General features: G+C 38.4%; 1 protein-coding gene across 1 annotated transcript; it reads left to right on the plus strand.

The window, feature by feature from the left end:
• Nucleotides 1-3,570: 3,570 nt before the first annotated feature.
• On the plus strand, nt 3,571-7,017 carry LOC134662643 (uncharacterized). Its single transcript, XM_063518916.1, has one exon. It carries the CDS (start codon nt 3,571-3,573, stop codon nt 7,015-7,017), a length of 3,447 nt encoding a protein of 1,148 aa, XP_063374986.1.
• Nucleotides 7,018-13,458: the final 6,441 nt, after the last annotated feature.

Consider the following 13,458-nt stretch of genomic DNA (forward strand, 5'->3'; position numbering starts at 1 on the left):
GCATAGCCCCCCCGTCCGGCTAAGTGACAAATGTGCAAATCTGATAAGAGTCGCCAGGGATATGGCCCTGTATAGACCGGAGCAAGTCGACCGATGCCCAACTGGAGGTGCATAGCCATTAAGTAGTATGTGGGTTAGCAACCACACAGAGCTTAAACGAGATGGAAGGGCACCAAGTAAAACTGAATCATTCATGTGAGTGATACAACCACATGAGAGAGGCAAGTCCTCATTTTATCTGTATACACATAATTAAGTAGAGTGGAATAAAGTTGGTCGACTCATCTTTCCATTCTAATGATATAAATGTGTAATTTATATATATTCATGCCGTCCATATGTATATGTGAACCCAGCAATTAGTATTTCATACATATATTGTACAGGAGGGACGACATTTTGGTGGAGCGTGCTGGGATAACTATATAAATGAGCCGGATAAGCGAGGCTTATTTTTATCAAAATTATTTATTTTATCATGATTTGCTGTTGCAATCATGTTATATAGTGTTTAATAATAAAGAAATTAATCTGAGTACCATTTATTTTAGTAGTAAGGAAAATATGTATATTTGTATTTTGAAATTATACTAGTTCATAAGTCCTTTTATACTGAGTGATTGTCAGTCTCTAAAAGGGGAGAACTGAAAGGCACACAGTTCAAGAGTAAAAGGATAATTGCGTGGTTTTAAGTGCGTAGTTGTGTTATAAGAAAGTTTGAAAAAAATTCAACTGCAAATAATTAAAAAAAAAATATATATAGCACAAGTGTATGTAAAGCTTAAGCTAGGATTAATTTTAGTAGAATATCGTGTAAAGTGCACTTAAATGAAATTATTTTAACTTAAATCCATTCATTCGTTTCATCCGAATGTCTATGGTGCTAGTGCGTACCCAAGTAATCGATTCTAACCGATTCGTTTGAAGTGAGCGATACTTGAAACTAATATAATGTTTTAGGTGATATTAATACAAAGGTAAATATTAAACAAGTTTTAATCTTGTTTTAGTTTGCAAAAATATGTAAACGATAAATATTTGTTCAGTAAACTCTTGGGTTTTACGAATTGAACGAATAGTCAAAATCGGTATTATGTAATCTCAGTGTGACAACACTACTATGGAATTTTCTTCTCGCATTTGCCGCCTATTCGTTTGTTGTCAAATGCCAAACTTGTCATGAAAATTTTGCTGTCTGGTGGTCGAGTATTTTTAAATGGAAAATAACTTTTAATTAGAATTATCCATTCTAATTGGATTAGTGTTTGCGAGTATATTTCGGTGTGACAGTGAATAGTTGTTGATAGGATACAACGATTAATGGGAAATATATCACGGATCAAGGTAAATATGCCTCATGTTCTACGTTCATAGTACCGACGCGTTGCAATATTTCGGCGGTGCCAAGAAGTAAAATCCTTTGTTATTTGTTAATTTCAGTTCGTAGAGGATAAAATACGGAGTCAGGGGTTTCGTGTGAAGCATACGTAAGGGAAGGATAGTGATAAATTGTACCTATTCACAATGGAAGATATCCTGGCTAACATGGTCCAAATGCGACAAAATAAACTGAAAACATACATCGAAAACATTCAGTCTAACGATGCCGGTGATCTCATAATTGGAAGTGGGTCCGGTACGATAAGACAGTTACAGAACCTAATTGGCAAACTACAAAATGAAATACGGCATTATACGACTACCTCGTCGAACCCTGAAGTTACTGTAATTAACCAGGCTATGGAGATTCAACTCCAGGCGGAGGATTTAATCGTGAATATAGAGACATCCATGACAGTTGTAGCTGATCAGCATAATACAACAACGGAACGACAAATGAATATTAAACTTCCAAAACTGCAACTACCTAAGTTTGATGGTGATCAGCTACGATGGTCAGAATTTTGGGATCGGTTTGTGTCCAATGTAGACAACCAGCCCATGGCCGAGGCTGATAAACTTAATTATTTGTTAAGTAGTCTGGAGGGCAAGGCAATGGAAGCTGTAGCGGGCATCAGTATAACAAATCACAATTATGCCATTGCCGTGGAGGCTCTCAAGTCGAGGTATGGGTCGAACGATGCTCTGATAGTTGTCCACTACACTGCGCTTACCAACTTGGGTCGAGCAGAATATTCGGCTTCCAGTTGTAGGCATACTTTAGACCAGATTGAGCGGCATCTGCGGGTCCTGAAAAAGTTAGGTGAAGACACAGCAGGAAACCACCTACGGGCAAACATACTTGCCAAATTTCCAGAAGAAGTTTTACACCAATATCACCTTATGCCTCAACATTCAACGGATAATTCAACCTCGACAGTCAGACGGGTTTTACTGGACATTGTTATGGCTATGGAGAAAGCCCAGACCCAACCAATTCCAAAAGGACTGGACACGAAACAAGTCATCACTACTGAAGTTCTCCAAACTAGATCTGATCCAGTACAAAATGACTCAAAATACAGACCAAGAAGAAACTTAAAAAGGAAAGCAGAAAATCCCGTTAAAGATAACATTCCTCCAAAAAAGAAGACCCGGTTACCTTGCATTTTCTGCAAGCTCCAAAATCATAATAGTGTGGATTGCAGGGGGTACAGTGACAATGAATCTAGAAAAAAGCAACTGTCTGGTAGATGTCACAAGTGTCTGAAACGGAACCATAATACAGATCAATGCCATAGAAAAATAAAATGCTACCGATGTGGTGATGGACACCTCCAGCTTTTGTGTCCAAAGCCAAAAGGTAAGGAAGATTTGCCTGTCAGTTGGCAAACAATGGTAAAGTGCTATATAGCAAATATAAATAAATACAATTTTTTACAGACAGCAGTGGCACAAATCAGCAACCCCAACAACAACAAAACAAGCAAACATAAGTGCAGACTTGTATTGGACTGTGGCTCACAGAGGAGTTACATAACTGTACGGGCTGCTTCCAAACTATTACCGGATAATGAAGACCGACTCTTAGTGTTCACGTTTGGAGAAACAATTCCAAAGGAAATGCCGAGCCCTTCAGTGGAAATTGTGTTAGAAACCAAGCGTGGCACCAAAAAACAAGTAAGAGTAAATATCGTTCCACATATTACTGAGAAGTTACTGATAGCTAAATTTGATCACTCAAGAGTTGATCTAGCGGCCGATGATGATTCTATTGGTGAAAATGTGAACCTCTTAATAGGGAACGATTATTATGAAGGTTTCAGACGTTAAGAGAAGATACAACTTAAGGATAATCTGTATTTGATTGATACTGACTTTGGTTGGCTGTACTCTGGAGATGAAAACCGTAAACGCACTACCCCAGAAAATATTCTAACTGTGACTACTTACTGCCACTGTCATAATTCAAGCTGCCCTTATTTTACCGAACCGGACTTACCGCTCAGGAACATTGATATTAAATTTCTATGGTCTCTTGAGTGTATTGGCATAAATGACTCTCCAAAAGCCACTAGACAAGAGGAAGCTATAAAACATTTCAATGACACCATACAATACAACAATGGACGTTATGAAGTAACGTGGCCATGGATTGAATATCCACCTCAGCTTCCTGTAAATTTCGGCATGGCGTTAGGAAGACTGAAGAGCTTGGTCAATAGATTGGATTCAGCAACGCTGCAAGAATATGATGATATTCTGAAGGAGCAACTAAACGGAAATGTCATTGAAATAGTTGAACCACATAGGAATGACACCGAACACCCTGTGCACTACCTTGCTCATCACATTGTAAAAAATGAAGGAAAACGCGGGAGGATTGTGTACGATGCTTCAATGAGAAGCATGGACAAGAAAAGCCTGAACGAATGTCTGTATAGTGGGCCCTCCATGCTTGAGGATCTCACAGCCCTTCTTCTGAAGTTTAGGACAAAGAAAATAGCAATCGTCGCCGATGTAGAAAAGGCATTCTTGCAGGTAGGACTTCAAGAGAAGGACCGTGATGTGACAAGATTTCTGTGGGCTAAAGACATCACAAAGGACCTAACGGGAGACAATCTGTTATATCTTCGATTTTGCCGAGTCCCGTTTGGCATAATTTCAAGTCCGTTTCTCCTGACAGCGACTATTAGATATCACATGTCACAGACAGATGGAAACTTACTGAAGGATATAGCTAACAATTGTTATGTAGACAATCTAGTAACTGGAGCGAACTCTGTGAAAGAAGCGCAAGAAATTTATGAAAAGACGAGAGAAACCTTTGGGCAAATATCTATGAATATAAGAGATTGGTTATCAAATAATAAGGAATTTCTTGATCTTGTGCCTTCAGAGCAGCAAGCAAAACATGAAAATACAGTAAAAATTCTTGGATTGTCGTGGAACGTGAAAAGGGACACCGTGAAATTAAGAATTACTGATCAACACTTTGACAAAGATGCACCAGTCAACACTAAGAGGAAGGTACTTCGTACTTTAGCCCGGATCTACGATCCATGTGGTTTCATTTGCCCATTAACCTTACCATTGAAGGTGTTGTTTCGGAGCATCTGTGATCAAAAACATAAATGGGACACCAACCTACCGGATGACTTGGTGCAGTCCATGCAGGAAATATTGAACGTAATAAAAACAGCAGTAAATCTGGAATTGCCGAGATGTGTAACAAATGTCAATCCAGAGCTAGAGACAACATACCAGTTACATGGGTTTTCTGATGCCTCAAAGGCTGGATATGCTGCTGTTATTTATCTAACAACAAGAAGCAACCAAGGCACATCAATCTCATTCTTAATGGGAAAGTCTAGGATAGCCAAAGGTGAAGACACAAGTGAACTTCATATCCCGAAATTAGAGCTACTGGGTTTGCTCATAGCAAGTAGACTCTTGAAATATGTGAGAGAGAACCTATCTCTTCCAATAAGCAAGGAAATGTTGTGGACCGATAGTTTGGTCGTACATGGATGGATGCGGTCAGATAAATTGTTACCGCCCTTTGTATCAAACAGAGTAGAAGAGATCATAAAAAACCAAATGGGTGCAGAGTTGTACTATATCAACACTAAAATGAACCCAGCTGATGTTGCCACAAGGCCTGACAGATGGAGTCAATCCAAGGAACTTTGGTTTAATGGTCCCACATTCTTAAAAGAGGATGAGACAATGTGGCCTACAGATAGATACTATATGAACCATATGACAGTCCTTTCTGTTGCGGAGGGCCTGGACCAGAGTGGACACAGTAGCATACCGGAAACTGATGATGGTCCAGGAAATGAGCCAAGAACTGTTGAAGCAAATGATAACCAACAGATGGAAATTGAAGACCAAATCGACCAGTTGACAAACAATAATTTAAGTGACGACATTCCAGAGATTTACTCAGTACAGGACACACCACCTTCACTGAACTCGGCAGCTAGTACTATAGCAGAAATAAAGAAACTGCAAAAACTTCATTTCGCCAACGAGATTGCAGGAAAGGTAACACATCTGACTAGAAATCTTGGACTGTTTCTAGATGTGGATGGTGTACTGAGATGTCAAGGACGAATGGTCAACACCACATGGAATTATGATATGAAACATCCTATATTGCTTCCCAGAGACTGTGAATTCACAAAAAGGATAATCAAGGAAACTCATGAAAGCAATTATCATGTTGGCACTACACATACTCTTAGTCTCATTAGAGAGAAGTACTGGATTCCACAAGGTAAACGTCAGGTGGAACGAGTGATCTCGAGATGTCAGCGGTGTGTCAAACACGGCGGTGGCCCTTATCGTCTGCCAACTGCGCCTGATCTACCTACTGAAAGAGTGAACTATAGCACACCATTCACGTACTGTGGAGTAGATTATTTTGGACCTCTTTATGTGAACACCCCAACTGGCAAACAGAAAAGGTGGGTTGCCCTATTCACTTGTTTAGCTGTTCGAGCCATTCATCTTGAGATTGTTAACAACTTGACTGCAGAAGAATGTCTCCTGGCACTCAGAAGATTTGCTGCTACTAGAAACACACCACAAAGACTGTATTCAGACAATGCCACATGTTTCAAACTAACATCTGAAGTTGTTAGTAAGCCATATTGCATTGAAAAGGGAATTGACTGGAGGTTTATACCTCAGCTGGCTCCGTGGCATGGTGGATTCTATGAACGACTGATAGGTGTAGTAAAGCATTCTCTAAAGCGCACTCTCGAAAAGCACCTTCTCGGAGACAGCAAGCTGTTAACTGTGTTAAAAGAGGTAGAAGCTGTAGTCAACTCAAGACCACTTACTAAAATTGGAACCGAAGTGATCCACATATTAAGACCAGCCGATTTCCTAAGCCTGGGGAAATGCTTAACTTTGACTCCAGCAATGAACAGTGTTTGTACGGTAGACAGTTCCAAACTTCAAGTTAACCTAATAGAAAGCTGGAAGAAGGGTCTGATAATCCTAGAGGAATTTAAGAAAATATTCATGGCACAGTACCTGACGAGTCTGAGGGAGAGATACCAAAACTCTCGTAAACAACCAAGAATTGTCTCTGATTGCGAACCTAAACTAGGAGACATCGTTCAAATAAAATCAGATCTTAAAAACCGCGAGTTATGGAAAGTCGGGAAGATAGCAGAGCTCATAAGGAGTGCAGATGGTAAACATAGGGTCGCTAAAGTTAAAGTTGGAGACTCCATAATGACTCGGTCTGTAGGTCATCTCTACCCGCTAGAGACTGAAACAGATGACTCTCCACAAACTGGAGCGACTGAGGAGGAACAAACTGCACCACCTCTAGACACGCCAATTGAGTATTTGGATCTGGATGCTGCCCCGAGCGCAAGCGATAGCATACAGCCACCACAAACCAATCCAGTACCTGAGAATCATGACGAGGTAGTCGCTGCTGAGGAAGTAATGAATGTGCAAGAATCTATGATGGATACTGAGACATCAAGATCTGAGGAAGTTACTTCCAACCCTGACAGTATCCTGCCGGGAACTAGAACTAAGAGGGACGCTGCTATTCGAGCCAGAGAGAAAATCCTGGAGTGGACGCGTCACCTGCTCACACTACTGCAATAAGACTCCTTTTTTGCCTGTGGAGTGTCGCGCACAGCGCGATTCGCCATATAAAAGTCGGTATGTATCAAAACTAGTAATGTCAGTCTATATTTTGATGTGTGGTAACACCACTTGTTCTGACTAACTTTTGCTTGATGGTACTGTGAATAAGATGGCGGGAAAGGAGTGCCGCGTACACGAGGTAATGAGCGGAGATCGTGGTAGTAAGATCAGTTAGGAGCCACGAGCTTCTAGGAGGCCCAATGCCCCATCAGAAACACATCAGGTGAGTGTTTGCTTTGCCATATTATTATGTCGACATAAACGTGCATCATAAGGTGGAAAGATGAGGAGACGGTTATAGCATATCGTTCTTTCCGTTAGTAGTAGTCCAATCTTGCAGTGCACTGCACACTTGGTAGTCAAGGAAATTGGACATGTATTTGAGGTGTGTCCAGGAACACACGGGCACGGTCGACTGAGTTGGAGCAACCGTGGCGAGACTATGGGGAAGGTGGAGGTCTCCGGGGGGGCATAGCCCCCCCGTCCGGCTAAGTGACAAATGTGCAAATCTGATAAGAGTCGCCAGGGATATGGCCCTGTATAGACCGGAGCAAGTCGACCGATGCCCAACTGGAGGTGCATAGCCATTAAGTAGTATGTGGGTTAGCAACCACACAGAGCTTAAACGAGATGGAAGGGCACCAAGTAAAACTGAATCATTCATGTGAGTGATACAACCACATGAGAGAGGCAAGTCCTCATTTTATCTGTATACACATAATTAAGTAGAGTGGAATAAAGTTGGTCGACTCATCTTTCCATTCTAATGATATAAATGTGTAATTTATATATATTCATGCCGTCCATATGTATATGTGAACCCAGCAATTAGTATTTCATACATATATTGTACAGGAGGGACGACAGCTTGTTACAAGCGGTTGCTACATATTTGAGCACCTGCTGAAACAAGAATAAGTATTACATAATTATTAAGTGTGTAAGACATATGTAGTATAATTATTAATTATATATATTATAGTATTTTTAATTGTGTATTTTATATGAAGGGTATGATGGTTTTCAGTTATTCGCAATAGTTCCAAGTAAAAAAAATATTTTAAGTACTTCACTCCTTGCACCATTTTTAAGTTGCTGTTTAGCCCTATGGTTGACTGGTAGATGATTCCATGGGGCATTCCCATAGTTACATTTATATTTCGTCACTTCATTTTTCAGATATAATTATATATTAACCATGTAGTTCCCCTATTGTACAGGTAGCGTTCACACGTCGTCGGTCTAGTTGCCGAAATATTCGACACAAGACCACATTGCTTTTTTAATAACGATCTTCGTTTCGTACTATGGTGTTAGCTGTGAGATTACATTTTATTCGTTGTGCAATATAAAAAATATTTGTTATTAATATAGTTGGCCAATCCTTCAACTTGAAGGACATACATAAATCCTGGGGGTTAGTCGAGAACTAACACGAAGGAATAAATCATCCTGGGGGTTGGTCGTGAACCAACACAAAGGAAAGTCTGTTCGTATTTCGAACACCGATTTCGCCTGGGGGTTGGTCGTGAACCAACACGAAGGAAAGTCTGTTCATATTTCGAACACCGATTTCGCCTGGGGGTTGGTCGTGAACCAACACGAAGGCATAAGATCGCACAACGAAACAGAGGGCCTAGATATTCATATTGGCGCATTTTTCATAGTAGGTACCCATGGTACCATGGTTGCAATAAAGAATTACGAATTATGTTATGTGAAAAATGTATTGCCTTTAAAATGGTAAATATGCTTTATTATAGAGCCGAGGGAGGCTTTCTTTTTACTTGTTTTTAGATGGCCTAACATATAAAAATATATTTGAATTTCTAATATCCAATTATGTTTGACATAATAAATATTACTCACACCTAACCCATAGAACGGTATTTAAGAAATAGTATGAACCCTCAAAGTATAATAAACAGAAACCCTAATGCGCCCAGAGGTCTAATGTGAATCAACAATAAAGACTATCTCACATATTTTATAATTAACACAGTAGTACATTGCTTACATGTACCCACATAAATAATATTAATACAGGAGGTAGTTATAACTTGTCTCTAAAAGTGGGAATTGCTAGATGTACCTACATCACGTCACATTATTACTTTATAGTAATAAACAAATGAAGTGGTGCGCTGACAGTGGTGCATACATTTTGGTGACGATGAAACTTTAACAACTTCGGTTTACTCTTACATTAAACTGCATAAAAAAGAGTCAACCAAATGAGTACATAAAAATATATTTATAATGTCAAGATCGCTTATAGGCGAAGTCAGTAAATAAGTATTACTTATTGTCTGATTGAGATATTGTTTTAAAGTGAAATAAAATGATTTATTCATTTGAGTCATCCAACTATAAGGAGTACACCTAATTCAATTGAATTAGAGGAACATGAGTTTATTCATCATAATTTATCTAATAAACCCACTTGAACAACAGTTGCAACACCGATATCTATGCAAATATGGCCATTCATTCCTTGTTGTCAATAATATTATAAAATGATAAACAGAGGTTCATCCCCTATAATATATCTTTATTCAAATGTAAAGACTCGTCACATGGAGTTATGTACAAATGTACAGTAAGCTAATTACAAATGATGTTTGTTGAGTAGGTACGCTGACTTTACCTACTCGGGTTTTAACTGGTTATTAGGTAAGTACTATGCACAATTGCACATTCAGTAACTCGAACAGTATACATTAAGTTTATAAAATTGGATCATACATATACTTATTCTGGTGCCATTAATGGACCTTGGCCCTTAGATCATCTTTTATATGTATGTAATATGAGCGCAATAATAACCATTCGAGTTTGAGCAAATTATTTGAAAGATTACTACGAAAGTTGAGTAGCAGTATAGTCTTATAAATGATTTTTGTTTAATATACCTTTTGGTAATGCTACACATGTGATAGCGCATGATTGAACCGAAAGCATAATTATGCACGTTCATATCGGTATTTGTTATAGATCGCAAACATGATGGATTTTGAAATTTGGTTAAAATAAAATTTATATTTTTTTTTCTTGGATAGATCCAGAGGACCTAACGATATTAGACACGTTATATATGTAGAAAAAAAAAAAAAAAAACTTTGAAGTTGACAGTCTTGAAACGCGCTAGGCCGCGTGAGTCTTTAGAATGTCCGTTGTGTCACAATTTGTTCAGCAGGAGCTGCTATAAGTTGACATGCGTGTGCATAACTAAATTTTCTCAGTGTCGCTGTCTGCTCAAACGTCACACGGCCGACGCGTCAAGACGCGGGGAACGATATCACAGCCACAGCGTATCCCGTCCTGCATGGAGGTAACGCTGGGTTGTATGGTTGTATCGTTAGCCTAAATTACGTTATGACTCTTAGACGAGCCTGTTTTTGATATCAAGTAGTACCGCTCGGAGCCTCTAATTCCACATCGCGGACAAGGACCGCTAGCGAACTTTAAAACCTTTTTTCACAAAAGGACATTTTAAGAGTTTATAACACCTTTTCAAATCAAATTAAATGTAAAGTTGACCACAAATTATTAGTAGAATTCTTATCAATTACCTACGTTTTATCAACAAATTGAAACGGGATTATTAGGATTTGTTCTAACATCGTAATGTGTTCAAAAAATTTAACCTAGCTATACCTAATATGGACCTTTGTTGAACCTGCATCACTAAACTTCCTTTGTGCTTTTTAACAATGCTTTATGACTCAATTTGCACAGTAAACTTGTGTATAATGTACACATATTATGTCCTGAACTTGGTGTGCAGTACACGGCGTTCGATATTATAGTAATAGATAAATATTTAGATAATAACTTGGGTACTTGATTGCCTAAAAAGTTAAAAACACAACCCGTTAATACAGTTGTTTGCTAATTTTGGTTCAGTTTAGTTTCTCGTGCTTCTGGATTCCTTTAGGATAGCAGTAAATAAATCAGAAAAGGTAGTATCATGGCTTCATGAAAAAGGATCATCAGATCGTATTATTTTAACTTAAAGTTAAACGACTACTAAAATACGGTTTTAAATCATATAACTTACTTGGTGACATATGTGGTATATTTGGGACACTAATTGTAAGTTAAAAACGTAACATCCAAAATGGGTACAACATAATAAAATAAATCCCAAGAATAAAGAATAAAATTAAAAAAAAAAAAAAAAAAAAAAGTCAATATTTTACACGCACGGCGATTTTTATTTATTTTTTATTTATTTTAGTTATTTATTACACAAAAGTTACAACTTTTTTGTTAAGGACAAAGCTCCACAAAACTACATTTGTTTGACTGTGGAGTCGCATTATTAATTTTAAACTAATTAATTAACGATTATTTTACAAACGAATGTTTTGAAATATTGAACTTTAATAGGCATAAATTATCTCATACCAATGACACTATTTATGAGTACCTAGCAGCCTAATATATTCAGTACACTTGGGCCAAATAAGAATTGGCGTTCCGGTTTAGCACCACGGTTAACAAACACATTCCACCTGAATTACTCGTTTTAATAAATAATAAATAAATAACCTTTGTTATAAATAAAATAAACCTTGGACCTGTTTTTAAATGTTTTTTACTATACTTTTAATAATATATTTCTAATGCCAGTGCGTTGTGTACGTAACGAACAGTATTTAAAAATACTGCGTTCAGTGGAATATAAACTGAGGAAAAATAAATTCATTCGGGACGCCCCGGCGCCCATGCGATAGTCAGGAGGAATCTCCTAACTTAGACAAAAAAAAAAAAAAAAAGATAAAAGAAAAAGACAACCAACACTTTTATCTTTTTTCAACCAAAACTTATATCTCTAAACATCTACATGGTTAATATATAATTATATCTGAAAAATGAAGTGACGAAATATAATTGATGATCAAACGAACTTCTTGAAGTGAAGTTCGATCGAAATTATATGAGTCACTTCATTTGAAGATATAATATAAGGTCCCTCCCGCCCTAGAACCCTGATATAAGTTTTGGTTTCTGCCTTCTCTAAAAATAATGAAGAGCGGCATGCCGGTGAGCGGTAACCGGATGTGGGCGGAAGTTGCTTTGACAGTTTTAATCAAAATAGTTACTCTTAAATGTGTGCGATGCTACCTGTACAATCCTAAGGTATGTTTATTGTTTACCGTTTTTTCGCCAAATTATAGATAGAAATGCGATAGCAATGTGATGTAAGGATGTAACATTTCATTGTTTGGAGCATAGAGAAAAAAATACATAGAGTGCTCACTCCATACATCAGTTCAGACTATTAATTTCAGTGTCTACATCTAGCATCGAGTAGCGGAACTATCAGTACTGCTACTTGACAATAGATGTAGCACCGACCGGAAAGTCTTATCTCAACAGCATAAGACTGTCCGGTCGGTGCTACATCTATTGTCAAGTAGCAGTACTGATAGTTCCGCTACTCGATGCTAGATGCTAATAGTCTTTTTGGTACTAAAACTGATGTATGGAGTGAGCACTCTATGTATTTTTTCTGTATGGTTTGGAGGTATCGAGGAATTTTACTAAATACTATAGTGAAGTATGTATAGTGGATGGGCGAAATGACATGATAAAACGAACTTACAGAGTCATTGTTACTCGTAAGATGAAAGGGGACGAAGTTAGGTGACCACTTCTCCATACAAACGTATAGTATTTATTTTCCAACATTTTTCATCAATTTTCTTTGGAGATTAACATTATAGATAAATATTCACGCAAAGGTCGTTCGTATGGAGTTTTCGATTTTTAAGGGTTAATTGGCAGGTGTACGATCCCAGGTTGCCAGGGTGACGGAGGGGTAAAGGCCTGTATTTTTCCGTGCAAACGTTAAAATATTCCAAAAAAATGTAGGTATGCTGTTTTACATATTTTTTAGGGTTCCGTATCAACTAGGAACCCTTATCTTATAGTTTCGCCGTGTCAGTCCGTCTGTCTGTCTGTCCGAGGCTTTGTTACGTGATCGTTAGTGCTAGAAAGCTGCAATTTGGCATTGATATCATCTTCCTCGCGTTGTCCCGGCCATTTGCCACGGCTCATGGGAGCTTGGGGTCCGCTTGGCAACTAATCCCAGTAATTGGTGTGGACACTAGTTTTTAAGAATGCGACAGCCATCTGACCTTCCAACCCAGAGAGTAAACTAGGCCCGTATTGGGATTAGTCCGGTTTCCTCACGATGTTTTCCTTTACCGAAAAGCGACTGGTAAATATCAAATGATATTTCGTACATAAGTTCCGAAAAACTCATTGGTACGAGCCGGGGTTCGAACCCGCGACCTCCGGATTGCAAGTCGCACGCTCTTACCGCTAGGCCACCAGCGCTTTACAATGCAATTTGGCATTGATATACAAAGTTTGTATATCAATTGTATT

The sequence above is a fragment of the Cydia amplana genome, chromosome 3, assembly GCF_948474715.1.
Source record: "Cydia amplana chromosome 3, ilCydAmpl1.1, whole genome shotgun sequence".
Taxonomy (NCBI): domain Eukaryota; kingdom Metazoa; phylum Arthropoda; class Insecta; order Lepidoptera; family Tortricidae; genus Cydia; species Cydia amplana.

Excerpts from the sequence above, each read along its gene's own strand:
- LOC134662643 (XM_063518916.1), top strand. The coding sequence starts at position 3,571 with ATGGCGTTAGGAAGACTGAAGAGCTTGGTCAATAGATTGGATTCAGCA.